Source organism: Diadema setosum, chromosome 16 (genome assembly GCF_964275005.1).
Source record: "Diadema setosum chromosome 16, eeDiaSeto1, whole genome shotgun sequence".
Taxonomy (NCBI): Eukaryota; Metazoa; Echinodermata; class Echinoidea; order Diadematoida; family Diadematidae; genus Diadema; species Diadema setosum.
The window spans coordinates 25,808,461-25,833,690 of NC_092700.1; the positions used below are offsets into that span (position 1 = coordinate 25,808,461).

Sequence of the window (25,230 nt, forward strand, 5' to 3'; positions counted from 1 at the left end):
TAACATTTGTCATGATCAATGCAAAAATTGAAATTAATGCAACACTTTGTAGTAACTTACAGTTTTGCACACTTTTTGTCACTAAGACACTGATTTTTTTCATATCCTTTTTTGCAACCCTTTAGTTGCCATGGCAACTGTAATATTTGTTGAATTTTATTCACTCTTTTCTATTTCATAAACCTAGGAAGGATTCGATTCAATTCGATTCAATCATTTATTGTTTGATTTAAAAAATACAGAAAATCTTCCTCCACTGGCAAGATAACAGAGCATAACACGACAAGAATAACAAACAGATCACATATAAAAAAAAAATGACTGATAATCAATTAATAATTCGATACATCATCAAACGATATATCATAACTAATCAAACTGAAATACTAATGAAATGAAGAGGTACAGCTTATGTTTGAGACTATAAAAATAGAACATTAAAATATACTATTGATGCATTGAATCTTTTCAACATGCTAACGTCTGACTATGACAAATATATATCACAAAAATATAAAGTCATAAATACAAAATTGCACAGGCCCTAAAAATATGTTGGGAGTGAAACATGTGTGATGTACATAATGTACATTATGAAGAACATACATGTTTAAATATTATTTGACTTGTAATTAATAAATGGTAATTTAGTACCTTAGTAAAAATAAAAGTGCAAATTTGCTTGAACATTACTAACCGCGGAATTGCCCTTGCCCTTATCCATTCCTACAGTTACATGTATGTGACGACTTTCTGAAATTTTAGAATCTCATCTTTTCATAGGGAAGAATTTAATTTTCAGTGGTGATCCAGTAAGCACATAACAGGCAACAGAACACACATTATACAAATGTGCATTGCATTCAGATTCTTTGCATTTTCCAAATGAGTCCCCTCACATCTACACATATAATCCTCACATAGTGTATGAAGACTGTCACCTACACTGTATCCTATACGTTTACCCTAACCAGGCCAGGCTTTTTTGGGTGTTCTGTGGCCAGGGGGTTCTGCAATCGCCACGAAAATTGGCACATGCATCAGGCCTACCTGTGGCGTAATCTACCAAACTATACAAAAAGAAATTGAAATATTCTTCATGATCAAAGACGCCCAGTCGTCTTGAGAAAAAGCTCGCAATGGTAATTCTGAATCGTGCGCACGCCGCGCATTCTGTGCAAAATTCCAATTCACCTGTTTTTTATTGAGAGATCGAGTATCACGTACGAACTAGACCGGTTACGAATACATGACAGCGGCCGAAGTTACTCTCTCCTAAGCCGAACGCACGTAATGATGCCATTCTCAATCGTTCGGCTTACAGTTTTGGAGCATTCGGGATCTTTCTCTTGCTCATTATCTCAGCGAACGAGTATGTGCAGGCCTATACAAAACATACGCTGGCCTGGTAACACTGATGGATTGCATGCCTAATGTTTATGCGAGAGTACGAGTAGCGAGCAATTACGTATGTTGACTACACTTCGTAACATCACAGTAATTCGCGATCGAAATATTCCAGGTCTAGTGACTGGTAAAACAATCATGAATCAATAAGTTTAGATCATAGCCTATACTACAGCCTAGCTCTACTTACTGAAGTTGACACAGCTGGTTGACCTATTGGTACAAGTTCGGCTACTCGCCGTTTATTAATTATTACCGCAGCTTGCAGCAAAGATCGTACACTCCATACGATCTTTGCTTGCAGTGCAGCACTGCTTCACTGTACAGCTCTGCCCCCGCTCTTGCAGGGACAGCAATTTCGCCCCGTCTTATACCAGCACGAACCAGAGCATTTGCAGCTTGTGGGATCTACCACTTCAGTGTCAGCAATAGACAAATCTGCGAATGATATGTCCTCTAGATCCATCTGAGGCCGTAGCAGTAGGCCCTTAGGCGTGATATTCTTCGTCGCAAAAAAAAAAAGAAAAACGTAACACAATTACAAATTGTCAAATTATTACGAGGATTGAGTCACTACGCAGACGGTTATTCGACTGTACATATCGGCCCTGATCTAGCGACTTACAGCACTACTAGCTCGCGAAATGTATACAAGTCAATAGGGAGCTTTAGATTTTAGACGCGCGGAAGTTCAAAGAGAAAAAAACACGATCTGAGCGTGCGCAGTACTGCGGATCAAGTTACTGCGCACACTCAGATCATGTTTTTTTCTCTTTGAACGTCCACGCGTTTAAAATCTAAAGCTCCCTAATGAGCAGCACACGCAAAACCAAACAATCATATCCGAGCTTGTGCCAAAGACTTGTCTCCTCGGCCTCTGTGAAGGAACATTTCGCCGATTCTCAAAATACTTTCGACAAGACATAGTTTCGTACTCGCGCGAACTATGTTGCAGCATCAGCAAACAGAAATTAATCCCCACTGAAATCGACGACCAAGCGTCTTTAATTATGGTAATATATGCATAGAATCACACACAATCACACATTTTGCTCTAAATCAGAAAGTAAAGCTCCTACAATCCTAATTTTTGGTGATAACATTCTTTGTAGCATTTCTAACAATGTACTTGAAAAAAATCTTTCATTAAAATCAATTTCTTATGTATTCTATTGTTCCATGAATTTGTTATGTACAGTATTTCTTTGTTTTTGGACCTTTTGTTTTATCATGTTTTTTGCAAAATTTATGACAGAACCTATTTCAAACTTAATTATGTTAAACTTAATTAGTTTCAGCCTATGAAAGTGAAAATAATATCTTTATGATTAAGAAGAGAAAACTCCATTTGCATAGACTTTATACACAAAATCACATTCTTGAGCCATTGTTAGTATGACAGGCATGTACATGTATAAAAGGTCGTGCAGCGTCGCAATGGTATGCGCGATTTTCACAAAAATGGTGTCAAAAGATGCGCAAGACTTCAAAGTAAAAAGTCAGCGAACGACGCGGTCAAAAAATTTCGTGCGGCGAAGTAATCACAAAAAATGTCGAGGGGGGTTGATTCAAGCCCCCCCCCCCCCCCCCCCCGGCCTTTTTAGGATTAAGAGCCGTCTTGTGTCACGTCTCTCTATAAAAACATAAACTGATCATTGCAAGGAATAACTACATGTACATTATATGCTAGATTTTTTGTTCAAACATACTTTTGACAAGGACATGTTTGTGTTGTTTCTTTTATTTCATTTCAGCAAAGATCCTGGATGAAGATTCTGATTTTAAATTCTCATTCAAATGCAGAAGTTTCCATAGGAATTCCATGACATTTCAACAACAGGTACTAATTAATCAGTTGAGGATGAGTCCTGAGAATAATCTGGCAAGTGTCTATGGGAAATGCATGTCGTAGCAAAATCAGCCCGTTCTCAATTAATCTAGTCTGGACTACCAACACCATAAAAGCAACATTTACATCTTGTCCTTGTCATTTTTACCTATTCATAAAATAAAATATGCCAAATTACACTCCCTATCTTTAAAAATCAATTCAGTATCTTTCTCTTTTATTAGAATAAAGAGATGAATGCAATTACCTAGTGCCCATTTGAGTCTCTTCTTCAAATCGGCCAAATCCCTCCTAAGTCGATAGTTTTCTTCAAGGAGTAGATAGATGTCTTCAGAGTTCCATTCCATTGCAGATAGTCCCGGGCTGGTATTCTGCATGCCAAGACAATCAAATGCCAATTCACAGCTGACCAGTTGACTAGTTTCATAATACACATTTATGGAAGTTTCTTCTGCCCTGTCATAGTAAATAGCCATTTGATTAACCTGTACTTAAAAAAAAATATTTAAAAAATATTAAAAAAAATAGAAAAAAAAAACTTTTCAATAAATGAATTCAACTTCAGAGAAGTCACTTATGGCAGCCATATTATACTGGGGGGCTTCCAAAGAAGAACAAAAGCACTTCAATGGGTTATGCAATGAGCCAGGTGTGTCAGCGCATGAATGATTTTTTTGTTTGAATTTATATGCATTTACATATACTTGAAGCCCCCAGCTACAAATTACCATTGAAAAAAAACAGTACCCAAACCAAATTGGTCTATACTTGACTAATGTTTAGTGGTGTTGATGAGCGTGTGTGTATAGTAGCGTGTTGGGCACTCTTGGAATGTGTTCAGTTTGGCCTCTTTGGTTGTGTACATTCCTGCAGACTGTCTTGTCTGATATGATGCAAATTCAACCATATAGTGTGTATAAGAATTTGGCATGCTCATTGTATAGGTGTTATGCCTGTGTACTGAAATGTTCAGTATTAAGCAAAGAGAAATTTTATTTCCTCAGTGAAAACTTATGGTAGGATATACAGTAACCGCTACTAGCATAGCTGTGCGCATACAATTGTGGTACCATAGTGTTAACAGTTTGTTGAAGCGAAGGGATATCTGGTTTTGATGTGAAATAAGTCTGCTTAGAACTAGAAGCTTCTTGGGAATGATAGAGGACATCAGGTAGCCAGTGAGAGAGGAGGCAGCTACAACAGTAGTGGGGAAGTGTAGAGATTTCTGGAGTTTGTTTCTGCTGCCACTCCACTTGATTGTTAGTTGGAAAAACAATGTCATGATTTCTGTCATCAAGTTTGGTTGTCCCCGCATTGCACCTTAAAAAAAGGAGAACAGAACCAATTGCTATAGAAAAAGAGTGTGCTACTATTGCTCCAATTCAATGGACCTGCTGCGTCTTGTCTACCGTATGCTGTTAATGTGATCCATGAAACTGTTCATATTATGTTCATCATAGCCATTTAGCAGTGAAAGCGGTGATTGTGTCTGCCGTCTGCAATAAAGGCCTTATACCTGCCTGGAATTGCTGCTTATGAAACTGTGTCCTCCTTCCGTGAACGACACTAAGCAAAAAAAGAAAGTAAACACTTTTTCAAGTTTATATTTTTCATAGAATATTTGGCTAAAAGTTAATGTATTACATACCATATAAAAGGTAATTTAATTGGCTATCAACCTGGTAGGGCAATAAAAAGGGAAACTTATGCATGAGTGAACACCTTCGTTTTTCTCTTCCAAGACACAAAAGTAAAAATTGCAAAAATGCATTTAAGTGCTCTTCCATATGATTTAATTGATATAATTCCATATGATATAATTTAATGCAATAACAAACATGAATTAAGTTGCAAAGATAAACCTATGATCTCTATAATATCTTTAAAGCCCAAAAGATCAATGAAGGTTAAAAATGGAGGAAAAACCTATGCTTCCATCAAATCCAAATTTAAATGAAATAAGGGAAGAAGCAATGTTAACAAAAATTGTAGAAATTTGAATTTTTTTGTAAATTAGAAAAATTGTAAATAATATCTAGCTCTTGAATTTGTCTCATGAATGTTTAAATCACTGAAATCACTGAATAAAAAGAATGAAATAAAGAAATTCTGTTTATTTACTCAGCTTTGTGCCATTACTTTGTATGTCATTTAAAGTTTTAAGTTGACAGAAAATTCCTACTTTCCCCTTTAATTCAACACTTTGTGTTAACACTTTGTTTGAGGTTATAAAGAGTTGAAGAGAACAAAAACTTATTTTTTATATTTCATATGATCTCTAACTGTGTTAAACTGTTCATTGTTGTCCTTGTTATCTTGAAGGCCATTTGCCAATGAAAGACAACCGGACAAATTTTGCAATTTTTACTTTTGTGCCTTGGAAGGCAAAAACAAATGTGTTCACTCATGCATGAAATTTCCTTTTTGAATTAAGCTACTTGCTCGATAGTCAATTAAATTACCTTTTATATAACATATAATACATTGATTTTCATCAAAATCTTATAGGAAAATATAAACTCAAAAAAGTGTTTACTTTCCTTTTTTGCTGAGTGTATTTCACTTGTAACTCAGTTTGCATATATGTGCATTAGTCGTTGCTACACTGTACGTTGTTCAAACTCAGAGATATATTTTCAGGTTGCCAAGGAGAGCCTTTGAACTTGAACTTGAACTTGCTCTTCATGGAACAATTCTGGCTAGAACAAGTGTATCATAGCCTCAAATGGAGGCTCTTCATGTAATGTCTTTGACAAAAAAAAAAGTGATTGCCAGGTTTAAGCTACGGTCACAAAGGTTCGTACGAACGATGCGTTCGTACGAATGTCACTGTTTGTACAAATTCTGGAGTTCGTACAGCCGCCTTACGAAGAAAGGGTTTCGTACAAAGTTAAAAAAAAATATATCACTTAAGGTGATTAATACCCGCGCCCCGTGACGACAGTCTTACCCAAGGAATGATCTTTCCTTGATCTTCTGCCATTTAAATGCCGTTACCATGGCAACGCAGCTTCCGACACGTCCGAAAAATATGTCTTGCACATCTTCCCACCAAGACTATTGTGTGTGCCACATTTCATAAGCTTTTGTCAAAAACTGAGGAAGTAGTTCAATCCACAAGATCTTTCCTTGATCTTCCGCCATTAATATGCCGTTACCATGGCAACGCAGCTTCCGACACGTCCAAAAAATATGTCTTGCACATCTTCCCACCAAGACCAATGTGTGTGCCACATTTCATGAGCTTCAGTCGAATACAGAGGAAGTAGTTCAATCCGCAAGATCTTTCCTTGATCTTCTGCCATTTATATGCCGTTACCATGGCAACGCAGCTTCCGACACGTCCGAAAAATATGTCTTCCACATCTTCCCACCAAGATCAAAGTGTGTGCCACATTTCATAAGCTTTGGTCAAAAAACTGAGGAAGTATAGTTAAATCCGCAAGATCTTTCCTTGATCTTCTGCCATTAATATGCCGTTACCATGGCAACGTACTTTCGGGTACTGTCAAAAAATGCGTCTTGCACATCTACAACCATAGGCACACATCTGTACCAAGTTTCATGGAAATTGGGCAAAAACTGAGGAAGTAGTTTGCAACACAAAATTTTCCATCATTTTGGCTCATAATATGTGAGCTTTTACCATGGCAACATACTTTTTGTCACTGTCAAGAAATGTGTCATGCTGACCTATATCCTTAGACAAACATTCAATATGAATTCCATGAGAATTGGAAGAACACTGATGAAGCAGTTATGCCATGAAGCATTTTGCCCTATATTTTACCAATAACATGCCGTTACCATGGCAACGCACTTTTTACCACTGCGGAAATATGTGTCTTGCACATTAACATATTCAGATGAACATCTGTACCTAATTTCATAAAAATTGATCAAAAACTGTGGGAGGAGTTCGCGACGCAAGATTTGTACCCATTTTTGCCCATAATATGCCGTTACCATGGCAACATACTTTTGGGTAATGTCAAAAAATACGTCTTGCACATCTACAACCCAAGGCACACATCTGTGCCAAGTTTTATGGGAATCGGTTGAAAACTGAGGAAGTAGTTCGCGACGCAAGATTTGCAACGGACCGACCGCCCCACCGACCGCCCGACCGACCGCCCGACCGACCGCCCGACCGCCGGACCGTCCACTGATTCCTATATACCCCCTTCAAACTTCGTTTGGCGGGGGTATAAAAAAAAATCTTAGACAAGACCATCGACCAGACTACGAACTTACGACCGGTTGGTTTCGTGCGGCCTTCTTAAGAAGATCTTACGAAATTGTCTAAAAATCGTTCGTACGGCGTTCGTAGCAGTTCTTAATGGTATTTGTGACCGAGCCATTATTATTTCCCTACCCCGACGTTAAAAACAAAATTGTCATAGAACAATCTAGCAGCAAAGTTTGAACACATGACCTAAAACAACCATTGAATTTTAACCAGAGACAGCACCATTGGATAAAATACTTTTAATATCCCAGGGCTCGACCTTAGCGGGAGCCCGGGGACCATTGGCTCCCCAGAATCGCTACGGGCTCCCTAGAAATGTATGAAAAAAGCCCGGCTGGCTCCTCAAGTTTTTTTGCCGTATAGCCTCACGTTTCAAGACAGAATTTAGTTTATGTACACATCACATTTTTGACGAGCGCGAGCGGCCCCGGCGCGCGCAGCGAGCCCTGACGCTCGAAGTTATTATCCCTGAAATTGCAATATAGACTACACACTGTACATGTTTCATTCTCCAGCCGGCCCGCGTTGCCCGCATGTGTGTGTGTGTGTGTGTGTGTGTGTGTGTACCCGACGTGTGTGTGTTCGTAATCTTCTATCATAGAATAGTGTGCGCGCATGCAATTCGCTGCTTGCGTACTGTGTACACCGAACGGAACTTCGCGCACCTGAATCTCTGTCGCCTACGGACCCTGGATGTTTAAACATCGATTGCCGTGGTATCCCCACGTGTGGCCGGCTGGGGAGCGTGAGTATAGTAGCTTAGCTACTCACTGTAGTCAGGTGCCACTACAAACAGTACCCTATTTCGTTTTGAGTCGGGGTAGAAGCGCTCCGTTGTGCAATGTCTGCTTTTTTTCTCTACTTCTTCCGCTTTTCCCTTGCCTCCCAAGTACGAAATGATTTTGAGAGTGTTGTGTGTGGTTTTTTGTAACGTTATTGCATCATTTTTCTGCAAGAGGTGAGTTTCTGTTCGTGTATTGATGTGCACTGCAGTATAATGCGCAGGTGAAAAGCGTTCGAATTTTCTTTCCCGAGTACTGTTTGATATCGTTGAAACTCGGTGTATTTCTAGGCCTATTATTAGGTGATCCGAGTATCCTCTCGGATCACCTTCTGTATCTGTACTGATTCTTTCTTCTTTGTTTCTTTATTTCTCCTCAAAAGTTGTGCAGAGGTTAGCTCAGAAAGTCCTCTGCCTATCAATTTCAAAATCATACCATGTATGTATCATGTCACAAAAATGACAGATCTAATGTATCATAGTGATCAGTCGACCGTGACGTCACGATGACGTCATTATATGAAAACACATTTTCATTCATATCTCATTAATGGAAAGGAAATTTTCAATGAAATTTACGTCACATATATTTCAAGTCAAGCGCATTCTACTCATATTATCAAAATTCATATTTATTATTTAAACGTGCGCGTACGCGCGCGTCGAAATATTTGTATAATCCAATCGAGCTCAAAATCATTTTGGACACGTTTCAGACCATTTGGAGCATTTTTTGAAAAATTGAAAAAATCGGACGGACGCGTACGCGCGCGCACATATACGCACGCACAGCTCATATGCAATAGAAATTTCCCGTTTTTTCACATTTATCAGATGCTTGAAATGTCAAGGAATATTTCTACCAAGTTTCAAATTAATCCGACTCAATATGACGTCATACGGGCCCTTCAAAGTTGAAATTCCGCGCGCGCGTCAATGGCGATATACGATGCAACTATGCCAAAAAACCGCCAATTTTAAATCCGATTTTACTCGTCAGGATGGACGGTGACCCCCCATTTTCTTTACATATTTTGAAAGCTGATGAGTTGTACATGTCATTTCATGGGGTGGCAATGCTGGCAAAATGATTAAAAGATATCAAATTTCTTAATAAAGTAAAAAAACTAAATTTTCAAAATGACGTCATCAAATTTCAAGTTTATTCGAGCATATCTCACTAATCCTCTGTCAATTTTCACCCAGATTTCAGTATGTTGTAGCTTATTAAATGCTCTTTCATTAATATTATAACAGTATTTTGATTAGATGACGGCATCACCTCGTAAAAATGGATTGAAAGTAATCTTGTCAAATTTGACCAGTTTACGTGTTATCTCTATGGGAGTGCAGTTTTTCTGGAAATGAAAATTGACATGACTATCTTTATCGAGCACTAGCTCACTCATGCTTCGGTGAATTTCTCCTAGATTTTGATATGTTGTAGCTGAGACTTTGTGCTATCGTGAATGTGCCCTTTGTTTTTTCATACGATGTCTGCATCACGTCAAAAAACTTGGTTGAATTTAGAGCTTATCTTCGATGTATTGAAATATTTCTTTCTTTCTGCAACTTTCTTTGCAATAACTCAAGAAAAGCATATCCTATCACCCCCATATTTTGCACATGTTTAGTTCATGTCACGTACATTATTTGATGAAATAACAACTACTTGATCAGACTCCATCTTGGGTATGTAAATTAGGGTCAAAGGTCATAAATGTTTTATTCTGTATCTTTGTGAATACATGTCCTATCTTTCCCATATTTTGCACACGCAAAGATCGTGTTACAAGAATCATTTCACAAAATAACCACTTCTTGCTCAGATGCCATCTAGGTTGTGCAAAGTGGGGTCAAAGGTCATATGTACTTGTTGCTGTATCTTCGTTATAGTGTATACAGATTTGGTACCAAAGATGGCAGATATGACTCCCTTTTCTAAATGAGAATCCAAACATCACACGGCCAATGTCTCTGAACACAGATGAAACCTGCATGGTCATGCCTATTGCGATCAGGACTTGAATCATTGATTAAAAAAAAAAAATCGGATCACCTTAATTTGTCAGTGATGACAAATTACAATCTCTAGTTAGGTGATCCGAGTATCCTCTCGGATCACCTTCTGTATCTGTACTGATTAGGTGATCCGAGTATCCTCTCGGATCACCTATTGTATCTGTACGGATTCTTTCTTCTTCTTCTTCTTTATTTCTTTCTCCTCAAATGTTGTGCAGAGGTTAACTCAAAAAGTCATTCACCTATCACTTCTAAACTGATGCCATATATGTATCACGTCATAAGGACGACAGATCTAATGTATCACTGTGATCAGTCAACCATGACGTCACTATGACGTCATTATCTGAAAACACGTTCACATTCGTATCTCATTAATGGAATGGATTTTCTCAATGAAATTTACATATCATATAGTTCAAGTCAAGCTCTATTGATATTTTTCATAAAATTTAGTCACGTTCATAGTAAACGAGCGCGTACGCGCGCGTTGAAATTTTAACATGCTCCAATCGAGCTCAAAATTGTTTTGCACACGTTTCAGGTCATTTGGAGTATTTCAGAAAAAATTGACGGACGCGTACGCGCGCGCGCATATACGCACGCACAGCTCATATGCAATGGAAATTTCCCGTTTTTTCACACGTATCGGATGTCTGAAATGTCAAAGAATGTTTCTACCAAGTTTCAAGTCGATCCGACTCAATATGACGTCATACGGGCCCGTCAAAGTTGAAATTCCGCGCGCGCGTCAATGGCGATATACAGTGCAACAATGCCAAAAAACCGCCAAATTTAAATCCGATTTTACTCGTCAGGATGGACGGTGACCCCCCATTTTCTTTACATATTTTGAAAGCTGATGAGTTGTACATATCATTTCATGGGTTGGCGATACTGAAAAAATGATTAAAAGATATCAAATTTCTTAAAAAAGTAAAAAAAGTAAATTTTCAAAATGACGTCATCAAAATTCAAGTTCACTCGAGCGTATCTCACTTATCCTTTGCCGATTTTCACCTAACTTTCAGTATGTTGTAACTTATTTAATGTTCTTTCATATTTATAATTACAAACTTTTGATTGGATGACGTCATCACCTCGTAAAAATGGATTGAAAATATCCTTGTAAAATTTGACCAGTTTACGTGTTATCTCTATGGGAGAGCAGTTTTTCTGGAAGTGAAAATTGACATGACTATCTTTTTCGAGCACTAGCTCACTTATGCTTCGGTGAATTTTTCCCAGATTTTAATATGTTGTAGCTGAGACTTTGGGCTATCGTGACTGTGCCCTTCGTTTTTTCATACGATGTCACGATCACGTCAAAAAACTTACTTGAAATTAAAGTTTATCTTCGATGTATTGAAATATTTCTTTCTTTTTGCAATGTTATGTGCAATAACTCAAGAAAAACATACCCTATCACCACCATATTTTGCACATATTTAGTTCATGTCACGAACATTATTTCATAAAATAACAACGACTTGATCAGACGCCATCTTGGGTATGTAAATTAGGGTCAAAGGTCATAGATGTTTCATCCTGTATCTTGGTGAATACATGTCCTATCTTTCCCATATTTTGCACACGTAAAGACCATGTTACAGGGATCATTTCATAAAATAACCACTTTTTGCTCAGATGCCATCTTGTCTGTGCAAAGTGGGGTCAAAGGTCATATGTACTTCTTTTTCTATTTTCGCTATGACGTGTTATCTCTATGGGAGTGAATTTTTTTAGATGTGAAAATTGACATGACTCTCTTTATCGAGCACTATCTTACTTATGCTTCGGTGAATTTCTCTCAGATTTTAGTATGTTGTAGCTGAGACTTTGCACTATCACGATTCGAATCATTGATTAAAAAAGAAATCGGATCACCTTAATTTGTCAGTGATGACAAATTACAATCTCTAGTTAAAGGAGATCTCATATAACAGAATACTTATAACAAACTATTTTCCGGTCAAAATGAATTAATTTCCTTTGTTTTGTATCGTTTATTGACGATCCCAAGGATCCATATCTCGTCGCAATACAGAGTTTCCAATGTGTATTAATTTTCGCATAGCTTTTGGTGCTGCAAACTTTTGCTAGGGCCTAATCCTACTACTAAAATTATCGTTCTATTTCTGTCGTTTCTCACACCTCGTTTGGTACGATTTCTTCCATTTTATATCACTTTATCCGTTCCCTTTTTACTTTGAAATGTTTAAACGTAATTCTTTCAAGTGTCTCGCACTGTTATTTTCGTAACGGCGATTTCTCCGCTTTGCTGCAATGCTTTTTCGAATCGAAGTGACGTGTGTTGTCTTTTCTAAATATTTGTGTTGTTGGGAGGTGTTGATACTTGTTATTTGTATTTGTTATTTATTTTCCTCGGTTTTTATCTCGAGGGACTGTACGTGTTTCTTAATGTTGATAGGAAAAGGCTAAAATGATCTGAGTGATGTCTGATGGTGATGATGAAAACTATGCTGGTACAATTGTATAAAAAGACGGCTTACTGTGAATGCTGTATGAGCGTACGTGCCGTTCGTTTTATTTCACTTTCCCTCTTTCTTCTTTCCCCCTTACTCTTCTTTCCCCTCCAAAGAATGATAAAAAAAAAACAAATTATATACACCTCACAACAAAAAGATCTACGATCTACCAACCCTCGTAAAGTTAAATCTAAATGTTCAATATCAGCAAAGAAAAAGGGGAAAGCATGAATTACAATAAATCAGAGCGAAGAGATTGTGAAATACTGAATACATGCGCGCAGTCTCTTCGGCTCGAAGAAACTTGACACCCACCCTTCTCCCCTTGTGGAAATTTCCACAAAAGCAGGTGCCACACCCAGGTGCGTGCCAGACGAAAGAATGCGCGCATTGGAATAAACAGCGTGTAAATATCCTGGAAATATCGATCGAAGAACCAGCTCATTAGTAAAATTAAAGGAATCATTGCAAAGATATCGTGATTCTATAGCCTTTCTTTTGGCGCATAGCAGGAAACATCAAACAGTCGAATATAGTGTACTTAATCGAATATCTTATGTTCCCTGAACAATAAAAAAGGATCGATTAATCAGTCAATTAAAAAGGCAATCACAGAAATACTTAAAAGGTCTCGTATGCCCAGACAAATTCACTACGAGTAGGTCCAATGAGATGCAGTCATCACCTGGTTAGACAGCAAAATTATGACGATTAATTTAAGTTCATGCTCATCATAACTGCATGCTTATTACTTTTCAAAGTTTTGGCTATCAACAATCGTTCGTAGGTGTTTTTTGTTTGTTGTGTATGTTTTTCCTCTTGAAAGACGTAATGACTTCTTCGTATCGAATGTAAACTACATGTTTACCGTAAACAAGCCATCAGCTCAGTTGTGGCGCATTCGATCCATCGAACTTGCAGTAATCTCTTAGGCAGGAGCACATGGCGCCAACCACGTGTTTGCACATTTGCGCAACCACACACAGCGCGGCATTTCGAGATCATCGTTATAGCAGACTTTCCGATTCCAGTCAGGGTAAAAGAAATTGGAATACCGGTACTTTCGGAAAATACTGATGTTTAAAATCCAGTAAAATTAAAAAGCCTGAAAACAACGCATGATTACGTTTTATAGTAAACAATAGTTCGAAACACCGAACAGAGTTTTGCATTCGCTCACACAGAAGCTTTCTTGAGAAGATGAAAACATTCCCCCACCCCTGCTAGATAGTGGAAGCTTCCATAACCAGCCCAGCAAGTTTCTGGAGGTACACAACATGCACTTGTAGTCTTGTACACATGGGCATTTCCACAGTAAATGGGTAGTTTTAGGTTGGAAAAACATGAAAAATTAAAATTGTCTTCAGAGTATCCATATTTCAGAGTTTGGTTGCCTAATACCTATATTAAATATTTTTAAGTAGGAAAAGATAACTTTGTATTCAAATAGAGCTTGAGTGGGTATGTAAGTAAGACATGTGTAATAGGTATGGGGCGAACGCGTGTAACACATAGAGTAGGACAGAAATATTGGAATGATGGATTCCTCACACAAAGAATACAAATATTGATTTGAAATCATCTGACACTATTTATTGTACTGATACATTATGATAAGAACAATTTAGGTTGTCCATATTTGTGAAAACATTCATTATTTGTGTCATTTTGAAGTGTGCATTCATGATTAATGCCAGAAAATTTGTGCATCATATCCGAAAGGCGAGATCGTGTTTGTACTAAGTTCCTCCATAATCGGGCGAACTGTTGTCATATTCATATCTGTGTGGGTGCATGTGTGTGTGAGGAAAAGCCAAAGCTTCATTGCAATAGAGTTTCTTGAAATTCCAAAGTACATGATATGACATGTATCACTGCATTAGTGGTGAACGCATGTAACACAAGAGTAGGACAGAAACTTGAACTTTACAGAGTTTTTTAATTTCCAAGGTTAACAATACACTCCCGTTCTCCAGTATATTGTGTAGTTCATTTTAAACCACAATGTGCAGTATATACAAAGGCTGAAATATCAAAATACTGTATGCAAAGGAGCATTTTGCTGTTGTCATTGGGTCAGCAATTATCATTTCGTGTCCATTACACCTTGATATTCCTACATACACGTATGTAAATCAAGTGGATTGTATTTGCCTGTCCAAATTTAAAACTTTTTTTTTTTTTACTGATACAAAAATACATGTGTATTGATACAGTTTATAGGGACTAAACTAGAATTTCAGTCATCACATCCCAAACTCAATCAACACACAGGCTCTGGAAACAAGAATTAAAACTTGCATTGTTCATTTTTCTATTGCATTTAATGTCCATCAGCCACAGTTAGAAACATAAAGCAGTTAATGTACCAGTAACTGATTTCAATGTGAAAAGAAACTGTTATTTGATAGTGCAACAGTTAAATCTGTTCATTTCAATTTACATTCATTCGAAAATGAATAGTTGTAACATTCATTAGGGAAATAATCCTTATAGGGAATCAATACACAAAGACTGACACTTTCAGAATTGTTCAGGTACTGTACAACAACTCTTAACTTTACAACCTATGAGTTGATTTGTAAATTAGAGAACAAAGCATCCTTTGCAACTGATTGACAATTTGCCCTACATCAACGTAAATAAGCACTGAATTGATCAGTGTTTCTATAGTAGCCATGATGTAAAAAATCATGGGCGTACATACTCGAGCAGGATTTGAACCTACGACCCCCTGATCTCCGGACAGGCGTCATCTCCACTAGACCATCGAGCTTCTGCCTGACAGCAGAAAAAAAAAAATGTTAATCAATCATGGACGTACATACTCGAGCAGGATTTGAACCTACGACCCCCTGATCTCCGGACAGGCGTCATCTCCACTAGACCACCGAGCTTCTGCCTGACAGCAGTGAAAACATCTTGACGGAAAAATGCCATGAATTTGAAAGCACCCTTTTCTTTGCCTGCCAATTCAATACAGTGTACATTTTTATATGGTGTATAGGGCCTAAACTTGAATTTCAGTTATCACATCTGAAACTACATCAACATACAGGCTCCATAAACAAGAATTAAAACTTGCATTGTTCACTCTTCTATCATCTTAATGTCCATCAGCCATAGTTAGAAACATATGGTTTATCAAGAATAATACTGATACATCTCCTTATACTTTCAGCTTTATTGCGAACATTTTAAACAGTAGGATATTGTGATACAACAGACTGACACATATGCATCGAATGTGATATCTTGAACATATTTTAAATCACTGCTCCCAAAGGTAAACTGGACCTTTAATGTAAATCAGCCACAGTAAGAAACATAAAGAATTTAATGTGCCATCAACTGTTTTCAAAGAATAACACTTTTCGAAATGTTCAGGTACTGTCAGAGAACTCTTAACTTTACAACCTATGAGTTGATTTGTAAATTAGACACAAAAAAAAAACAACAAAACCACACACACACACAAAAAAACACCCTTTTATGTGCCTGCCCATTCGATACATACATACAATGTATTCAAATGGTGTATAGGGTCCATTCTGGAATTTCAGTCATCATATTCCAAAACTCGATCAACATACAGGCTCTGAACACAATAAAAACTGACATTGTTCGTTCTTTTATCGCCTTAATGTTCATCAGCCACAGTAAGAAACAAAGCAGCTAATGTAACAACTTTTTTTATTCAGTTGTATCCCTGTTTATATCTTGCTTTAAAACAAAAGGGATGGTAAGTATTGGTTTAGGTGATGACTCAGCTTTTAACTTTTTGAAATAGTATACAGGTTCTCTTAAAGGCATTGAAAGTTTACTTAAGTGAAAATCGGTTTTGAAAAGGCTGAGATATCCAAAAAGAAAGTTAAACAAAGTGATCCTCATAAAAGTTGAAACCCAGATCTTCTATTTCAATAACATTGGTTTACTTTGTGGCTTCATACCTCAGCCATTTGAAGACCATGTTTCATAAGCTAAACTTTGAATTCCTTGTAGAATTGTATGCTCATAAAAATTTCATAAGTGGTTTCTTAGTACATTGTATCTTGCAAAAAGTTAAAAGCTAAAGTCATACCATCTGATATACTTTACAACTTGAAGGAAAAAAAAAACAACAACAACTGCTGTCTTGTGGTGCTTTGCTCCTCCAAGAGAATGGGATCAGGCATTCTGCACAGGATGTTGTTTGTAGATTCTCCGGAGATGTCGTCTTTGATCGACCACATGAAACTCCATGCCTCTTTTTTCCCCATAAGTCATCATCCAGGATGTCTTTTACCTGTCGAAAAAAAAAAAATTATACACATAATCAACAAATACATATATTGAGTTCATTTTATCAAAATTTTTGAAAGTTTGGAATATTCCTATATACTGAGTGCAGATAAAAGATTGTTCAAAAGGCATGTACATGTCACCTGCAATTGAAATATAGTTGAACATTTTGCTGCATAGATATTCCGTAAACCAAGCAATAAAATACACGAACTACAAATACAGTAGACTCTTTAAAAAAAATGGAATTTTAGGAAAAAAAAACTGTTACTGTAGACAACAAAAGTATGTGTAGCCATCCCATTTTTAAGAGCTGTGTTTTATCTTACAATCTTCATTCAAAGACATCTAATAATAAAATATTTCCAGTAAGTTTTGAATATAGGATTATAGAAATTTGGAGGAGGCTGCGGGTTAGCGCTATCTTCGAAAGGTAATGTGTAATATTTATTTTTTGCTGCAGACAGCAATTGAGCATCAACACCTCTGCACAATGTTTGCCCTCTTGAATTTCTTTTCTGTTTGATTATTTAGTCATGTATGCAATATTTATAGACTTTGGGAAATAAATACAGAATACTTCTGTATATATTAGCAATGTATGTTTGTCATAGAAAAAAAAAATTGACCTCCAATCTATCAACCCACCTAGCAACCTTTCCTGGCCAAAGTTTCAAAAAAAGGATAGGTGTAATTCTTGGTATCGCCAATACCTAGGTGCCGTGCGGAGAGCAGTGTTTTAGATGCATTATGAGATAGCTTACGGGACAAACTTGACCTGGTTTTGGCTGCACATGCACTCAGATCATGCTTTATCTTTATCCAGAGATATTTTTTGTTGAAAATTTCTTCGCTTTCCATCATGTGACCAGCACATTGAAGCCTTGCAGTAGTGAACCATGACTCTAGTGACCGCAAATCAGTAAAACTTAGAAACTTTCAACTCTTTTCAGCTGAATTTTAACCAAGAAAAAAAGGGATGGCAATGGAAAAGCAGACGATTAACTCCCTTGAATCATACGGGAACTGCGACCTCTACTTAGCGTGAGACAACCAGAAGTGAACAAGGGCACAAAAGAATCCCGCATTGTATCTGTGACAGAGCTCTTCAGCATGCACAGAAGTTTTTTTTTTTGCACACTGGCGATACAGAAAATTGATTGCAACATCATGAAAATATCAAAAAAATTCAAAAAGATATCTATGATAAAATCTTCATAATAAAAAAGTATATGCCATAGTGTAAAAAAAAAAAAAAAAAAAAATGGAGGCCATGGCTTCTATCTTTGAAGGGTAACAATTAATGTTTGTTTTACACTGTAGAAAGCAATTCAATATCTCTAACAAACATCCTACACAAATTGCTCTGCAATCATTTATTCATGTATGCACTATAAATTTATGTGCTTTAAAAATGAATAAGAAATAGTCCTGTAAATAAAAGGAACCTTTTTTTTTGTCATGGTCTGAAAAAAAAATGCAACCTTAACATATTTAAGAGTGCCAATGTAGCAGCCTTTTTGGCTAAAAGAAAAAAAAGATTACATAATAAAACGAAAATATGCATTCACACCATATCACTGCAAAGCAGACAGGCTAGGCATGATGAAGGGATGCTCTGGGCACTCAGAAAATCTCCACCACAAGCTGTAGAACAGGGCCATGCAGCTTCTATAAATAAAATGATAATCGTATCAGAAGAAAACCCCAAATAAGCACAGATGTGGCTACACGACAATGGACCAAAATATCATGGAAGACAACAAAATGAAAACTAGTTATGTACCAGTTCTATGACATCTACAAATAAAATATTTACAATACATAATAGCATGGCATTAAAAATATGGAGGCCATGGCTTCTTTGAAAGGTATTACTGTTACTTGTAATGTCTGTTTTCCACTGTAGAAAGAGATTTCATTTCTCCTACACAATTTGCTTATTGGTCATTAAATCATGTATGCAATACAAATTTACAATCTTCATTAAATAAATACAAAATAGCTCTGTACATAAACATAACATCGCAGAATTTCTGCAAAGTGAAGTTGCGGAACTTCGGTCATGTCATATATTTATTAGAGCAGAAAGATTTGGGGCTGATTTCATCACAGGGATCGTTTTTAGGACACAACACAGGCCAGCAAAGAGCAAACATGGTGGATGGTGCAACAGCTGGAATGAGGCTCTGCACAGACAACTGTCCAGGCCACACAAGACAGGGTGTTATGAACAGATTGTACATTGAGTCAGGGTCACTTAGCTCCAATGAGCCCTCCCGCAAAATCATAAAAATATGTATACACACCTCACCGTAACACTGGAAAGCAGACAGGCTGGGCACCGGCATGATGATCGAAGGGACGCTCTGGTCACTCACTATTGCACTAAAAGGTGCAGAACAGGCCAGCACAGCTTCTCACATAAGTTGCTAGTTGTCTAGTCTACATCAAAACATAGAAATAGAATCTAAATAAATAAATCACATCATGGAAATCATGAGAGAACTGCAATGAGTAGACTGAGCTCATGTGGCTGAAGTGAAGGACAACATCAACAACGTTGGAAGTCGAGTTTGCACTTTGATTGCTTAGGCAGAAATAAATCAAGTCAAATCCCGATGTAAACCTAGTAAATTTTCTTTTGTAACTTGTTTGATCATGGGTGTCTACATACACTAACGTTATCGTGTGGTTACACTTGGGACTCGTGTCACTAGCGTAGCGCTAGCCTGGCTTTCTAAATTCTATAATAATAAAAGTAAAACGTTACAGTACACTCGTACAGTGCGTCAGCTCACGATGGACAGTGGAGTTTAACTTGTATTCAGCCATCTAAAGTACCACTCTTGGCTTAGCTTTCGTTCATTGCTATTCTGTCACTGTCAGTTTGGTTTTATTTTGAGGAAAAAATATTACGAAAAGATGAAAAGAAAGATTATTTGAAGCTGGAAGCAACGAAGAATTTACTGACAAAAAATAACACATGTGGGACTAGGCTCAGTTATCGTCCGTGTAAACTCGAAAACGAGTAGTGAAAGCTAGCATACAGAAAATCTCAAAAGAATTTCTAATAATGCCAGCAGGGCCATTAACCCTAAAACTACGGAAGATTCTACTCTAGAATGCAAAATTTACCTTTTGTCAGCGAGAGTCGTAATCACCTGCGTCATATTCAGATCTGAGCAGTCGATGGGTTGCACATACGCAATGCAGACATAACACGGGAAATTTCATGCGAACGATACGCAACCTCGGACAGAACGGCGCGAAACAAGGAGGTAAACAAGACATGGGAACAATCTGTCTGAGTTACGCGCGTTCAGAACACACGTAACGAAGACCGATTGGCGATTCTGTCCACCGTTCGTGCGTCCCACCTAGCGGAGCGTACCTACTGAACGCACGTAACATACTGGACAGAATTAGAAAAGGAAGCTGAAGCTAGATAACTAAATGTTCTGAAAAGACAGCTATGCTTGTGGCGCGAAACCGAAGGCAGGTGTCTAACTTCAGGGTAGTGTCAGCGTTTCTGTGTTAAATCGAACGACACTGGAGTGTCTCAACTAGCAGTTACGTACGTTCGCGGCGTGGACAGAAAATTGAATTTGGTAACTTTGAAGACGGATATTAAATATTTGATTTAATTTTCTGTTGAATTAGTGAAACCTAACTTGAAACTGTCGTCAGCAAAGTGTATTTGACCCAAAATAACTGCACTCTGACGCCTGGAAACCAAACGAAATTGAGGCCGAACGTACGTAACTGAAGTAGGACAGAACGCCGACCTTTTCGGTCCAGCTTGCTTTCCACTCTCTCAAAACTCTTGTAATCGTTCAGGGCGAACAAGAAAATGATTTCTCGGTGCGTTGGTGATAAATTTTGAATTATAATCCACCCAGGATGCGTGTCTTCTAAGAAAATTTATTTTATACAAGTTGCAATTTATGTCAATTTTTATTTCAAATTTGCACATTATCAATAATATTAAATAAAAACAAACAAACCAGCACATCACAAAAAAATAACAACAGGACTCAACGAGGTTGAATATTTTATTTCACCTTACCACATTTATTCAAGAAATAAAGAAAAAAAGATGATTCAAACAAATATTTTCAAATGAAATTGCTCCATGTCTTGAGTGCATAAAACTACCCATTTACCGTGGAATTGCCCACATGCATTGCGAGAAAGCAATCAATCAACTCTGAACATTGCGTAGTTTGGATTCTTTATCGTGCTGGTGACCAGCTCGATACTTCGGCATGTGTCGTAATGTTTTGTTAAGAGCCTGTAGGCCTTACAAGTCGACGAGTTTAATTCAAAATGGCAAAAAGAGGGAGATGGAAAAAATACGGATTCTGGTGGAAAATACGGATTATGGAGCTGCTGAGTACGGATTTGTGCTTCCAAAGGTTGGCAGCTCTGCTGATCAATCAACATGTGGCGTTACATAATATTTCTAACCCACACCTTGCAGCTAAAAAAAGAAGAACCGAGAAAGAAAGACAATATGAACAGACCAGGGTAAGAAATTACACAAGGGAATGGGAGAGGGACCACACAAAACACCTACACACACACCACGCAGGTGCACGGCAGGCACAGGCGCACACACACACACGACACACGCACGCACGCACACACACACACACACACACACACACTGTGACTGTGCTAAAACCCGTTAGAGACTATCTCAGACTTGTGTCTGTGGAGAAATGCATGTTATATCGAAATGAAATCTTCTCCACCAGGTTAATACATGTAATAGACCTCTACTGCCGATTGTGACTGAGGGAAACGTGGCTCTCTAAAACTCAATTTGGCTCCCTAAAAAGGTCCCCGAGGAGCCCGGCTGGCTTCCTAGAAAAAAAGTTAAGGTCGAGCCCTGTATCCACAACAGGGTGACTGTTGGAAAAAAAATTCTTACAATGTACTCTTACAGACAGTATTCTTTAACACAGTTGCCCCAAACAAAGGATACATGTGTTAAATGAAGATTAATTTCTCCTACAGGACTTTTTTATAGGCATAATTTAGCATTTGCAGATGAAACAAACACCCAGCATTAGAGCTTTAAAATAGTTCTAAGAATGTGAATTAGGGATAGAAACAACTTGTAAAAAATTTGAACGCTTATAATTAATGTTTAAGTATTGTTAAACACACAAAATGTGAACAAATGTACCCAGACTAAACCGTCTGTACAGTTATGGTCTATTAAAAAAAAATGCTGATATCTCCTTATATTTGCAGGCTTTATTGTGAAAATGTTACATGGAAGAATGTTTTGTGATACAACTAACCTACACATATGTATTAAATGTGATATCTTTAACATTTTTGAAGTCACCACTCCCAACGGTAAACTGGACTTGTAAGATTTTCAAGGGCAGCAATGAACACTGGACAGAAGCCATTTGAGTCAGTAGTCCTACCTTTATGTTAGAGATTGAGAAAAGGAAAGAATGTTACTTACACCATAGGCACTCATACTGACTGGAATCAGATGATTGTATCTCTCTAAATGCAGTAGGTGAATATGGCAGAAACATGCATTGATGAAACCTTCCCTCACCAGTATTAAGGAGCTTTTAATCCTGTAAGATATGGAAATCAACAGTTGTACAAGTGTAGTAAATGCAAATGCATACATTGTAAAATCATAAACTGTACAATTCTCCACATTTTAATCGAGCTAAATAATTCTATAATATGCAACAAGATGAAACAAGATAAATTAATACAGCACATGTACAGTATTATATGCATTACTGCTTATTTGCTTATTTCTGACTGCAAATGAAGGTGCTTGACACAATTCAATTGTAAGCCAACTACATGAACACCGTATTGCTTTATAGCTTACCATACTCACATCCACTGTCCAAGTAATTTTAAGGAGAAAAAGGGTTCCTCAAAATGTTTTTAATAAATCTTTACATACACCAATTTAAATGGTTAAAACTTCAATATAAATTGCATATCATATTTTGCTTTTGCATGATATCCTTCAGGTGAACATGATAAAGAAAGTCCTTGTACAAATGTACTGTTATACTATAATCATGAGCATAATGTATCCTATTAAACATATGTGCAAACACTGCTGAAAGGACCCATGCAACCTTGTGAAAAAGTCAAATGCATTCAACCTTGAAAAAAAATTAAGCTTGTATGAAATTCATATAACCTGTCACTAAACTGAAATGTGTATGACCCCATTTACAGTGCGGGGCCGGGCTCGGCCGCGGCTCGGCCTCAATTGCGCGGCCGAGCCTCGCAATTTTGTCCGTTTACACTGCTGGGCTCGGCCGCGCTTTTGATTCAAACCTTTCAATATTTTGTCGTAGTGGCGCTCTGCTTGTAAACAAACGCAATTTGGTATTGTCTGGTTTTCAGACCCTTTGCCGAATGAATTCCGTGGCGACAAAGTCGCCGTTCGGGCAAAGGCCTTTGCCGAAGGAAAAAATCCTTTGCAGGACAAAACCACCTTAAACTATACTAGTTTTCGACGTTGAGGGGGTTAATATCCTGAATAGCGAAAGATACAGGCAGAGGGTTTGGAAGCCAGACTAAAATTGGCCGCGCAATTGGCCGCGCATTTGGCCCAGTTTGTGTTTACACCAAGAAGAGGCAGGGCTCGGCCGCGGCCGAGCCGCGGCCGAGACCACCTCCAGAGCGAGGCCAAATGCGAGGCCAATTTTGGCCTCGCATTTGGCCTTTTGCACTTTTACACTGAAGCGGGGCTGGGCTCGGCCGCGGCTCGGCCACGGCCGAGCCTCGCACTGTAAACGGGGTCTTTGGCTCTGGGTCAATGTAGGGAATTCAAAGAATGCAAAAAGGTTTCAAGTGAAAGGTGACAGAAATGTGTAAACCTTCTATGTAATCATAACTGTACCTGGATAAAATGTTCTAAAATTCAATTTATTCCTCAGTTGATACAATGGCATGATAAGAGCAGTTTAATCAAACCAATCTTACAGTACATAGTAGACACTGAGAATTATAGTGTTACCTGTTGTAAATAAAACAATTTTAATGTCTCTCCTTTGTTTCTGAACAAACACTCTTTTCTTCAATTGCAAAACACTACTTGAGATTATAGTCAAACATTGTACAAGTTGAAAGAAAGATATTATTCAGAGAGGTGAAGGTTCAGGTGCGAGTTTCTTCACTTTTGAGCCCTCTACAAATTAAATTTGTTAAGATCGCAACTGCTGATCTGTAAATTAACAAACATGTCGGGGAAAAAAGGGAACCAGTAGGAATCGAACCTGTCATCTACTGCTTTCCGGGCAGCGACACTACCACCAGGCTGTCCCTGGTTGCCGGCAGTGACACAAGCTCCGAATTGTACAAGTTGTATTTCCTCTAAAAGATAATACTTAATACCCAAATTGAAAGCACCTATCTTCAAATTCCACTTAAAGTTATTAGGATTTCAGATATTGGCTTCAACGGTAGTGATAAATATCTTTGCCTCCTATATTAATTTGACACCATTGCAATACCAGTCATCATTGTTGCAACATGACACATCTTGTTTACGAACAATCTACAAATTCTAAAGATCAAAATTGAACTCTGTCAAGCAACTAGCTGTCACTGTATCAAAGTTATCATTTAAGTAAAGAACTTGGTAGAAATTGGATGATACAGTGTTTTATCATACAAAGTATGGCATGTATCCCATTGAACGAAAATAGCTGTAGAGTATAAGGGCAATTCCATAAATTTGTCAACCAGAGGGTCAATTTTTCAAAATGAAATTATCAGCACAAATTATATATCATTTTGATGGGAATTGTTTAGACTGTTCAAAAATGTAAATTAGAAATGCACTTAACCAAGGTCAAGGTCACAGGAGTGATTTCAATGAAGCCATTTAACAACTGCTCTGGAACCACTTTTATAATCCACTATTTCATTTGATATTTTTTGTGACGGAAAAGAAAACTTTTCAACTCACTACATCATTAAATATGAAGGTAATGAATCACTTTTTCCATATCCATAGGGTAGAGAATGTGAAAATACCAATTTATGTTGTCTTCTTTACTCTTATTTTATGCATTATTTCAATGTACGTCCGAAACAAAAAAACACCTTTTTTTAATCTTACATAAAAACTTGAATGCTAGTA

At 37.6% G+C, this 25,230-nt stretch overlaps 1 protein-coding gene, 1 long non-coding RNA gene and 1 other non-coding gene across 3 annotated transcripts in view; all 3 read right to left on the reverse strand.

Annotated features, from left to right (window-relative positions):
- Nucleotides 1–22,672, reverse strand: part of LOC140239576 (uncharacterized) — a 33,162-nt gene extending 10,490 nt beyond the window's left edge. The window contains exons 1-2 of the mRNA XM_072319407.1: nucleotides 22,564–22,672; nucleotides 3,504–3,627 (exon numbers count right to left, since the gene is read on the reverse strand). Coding sequence (XP_072175508.1) covers nucleotides 3,504–3,627; nucleotides 22,564–22,578 — 139 coding nt within the window. The 5' untranslated portion in view covers nucleotides 22,579–22,672. The remainder of the gene's footprint in view (nucleotides 1–3,503; nucleotides 3,628–22,563) is intronic.
- LOC140239983 (uncharacterized) lies at nucleotides 14,404–19,517 on the reverse strand. Its single transcript, XR_011902009.1, has 3 exons — nucleotides 19,388–19,517; nucleotides 18,652–18,749; nucleotides 14,404–17,082 (listed from the first exon to the last, which is right to left on the reverse strand). It is a non-coding gene; the product is annotated as an uncharacterized lncRNA (long non-coding RNA).
- Trnas-gga (transfer RNA serine (anticodon GGA)) lies at nucleotides 15,501–15,573 on the reverse strand. The gene has a single exon. It is a non-coding gene; the product is annotated as a tRNA-Ser (tRNA).
- Nucleotides 22,673–25,230: the final 2,558 nt, after the last annotated feature.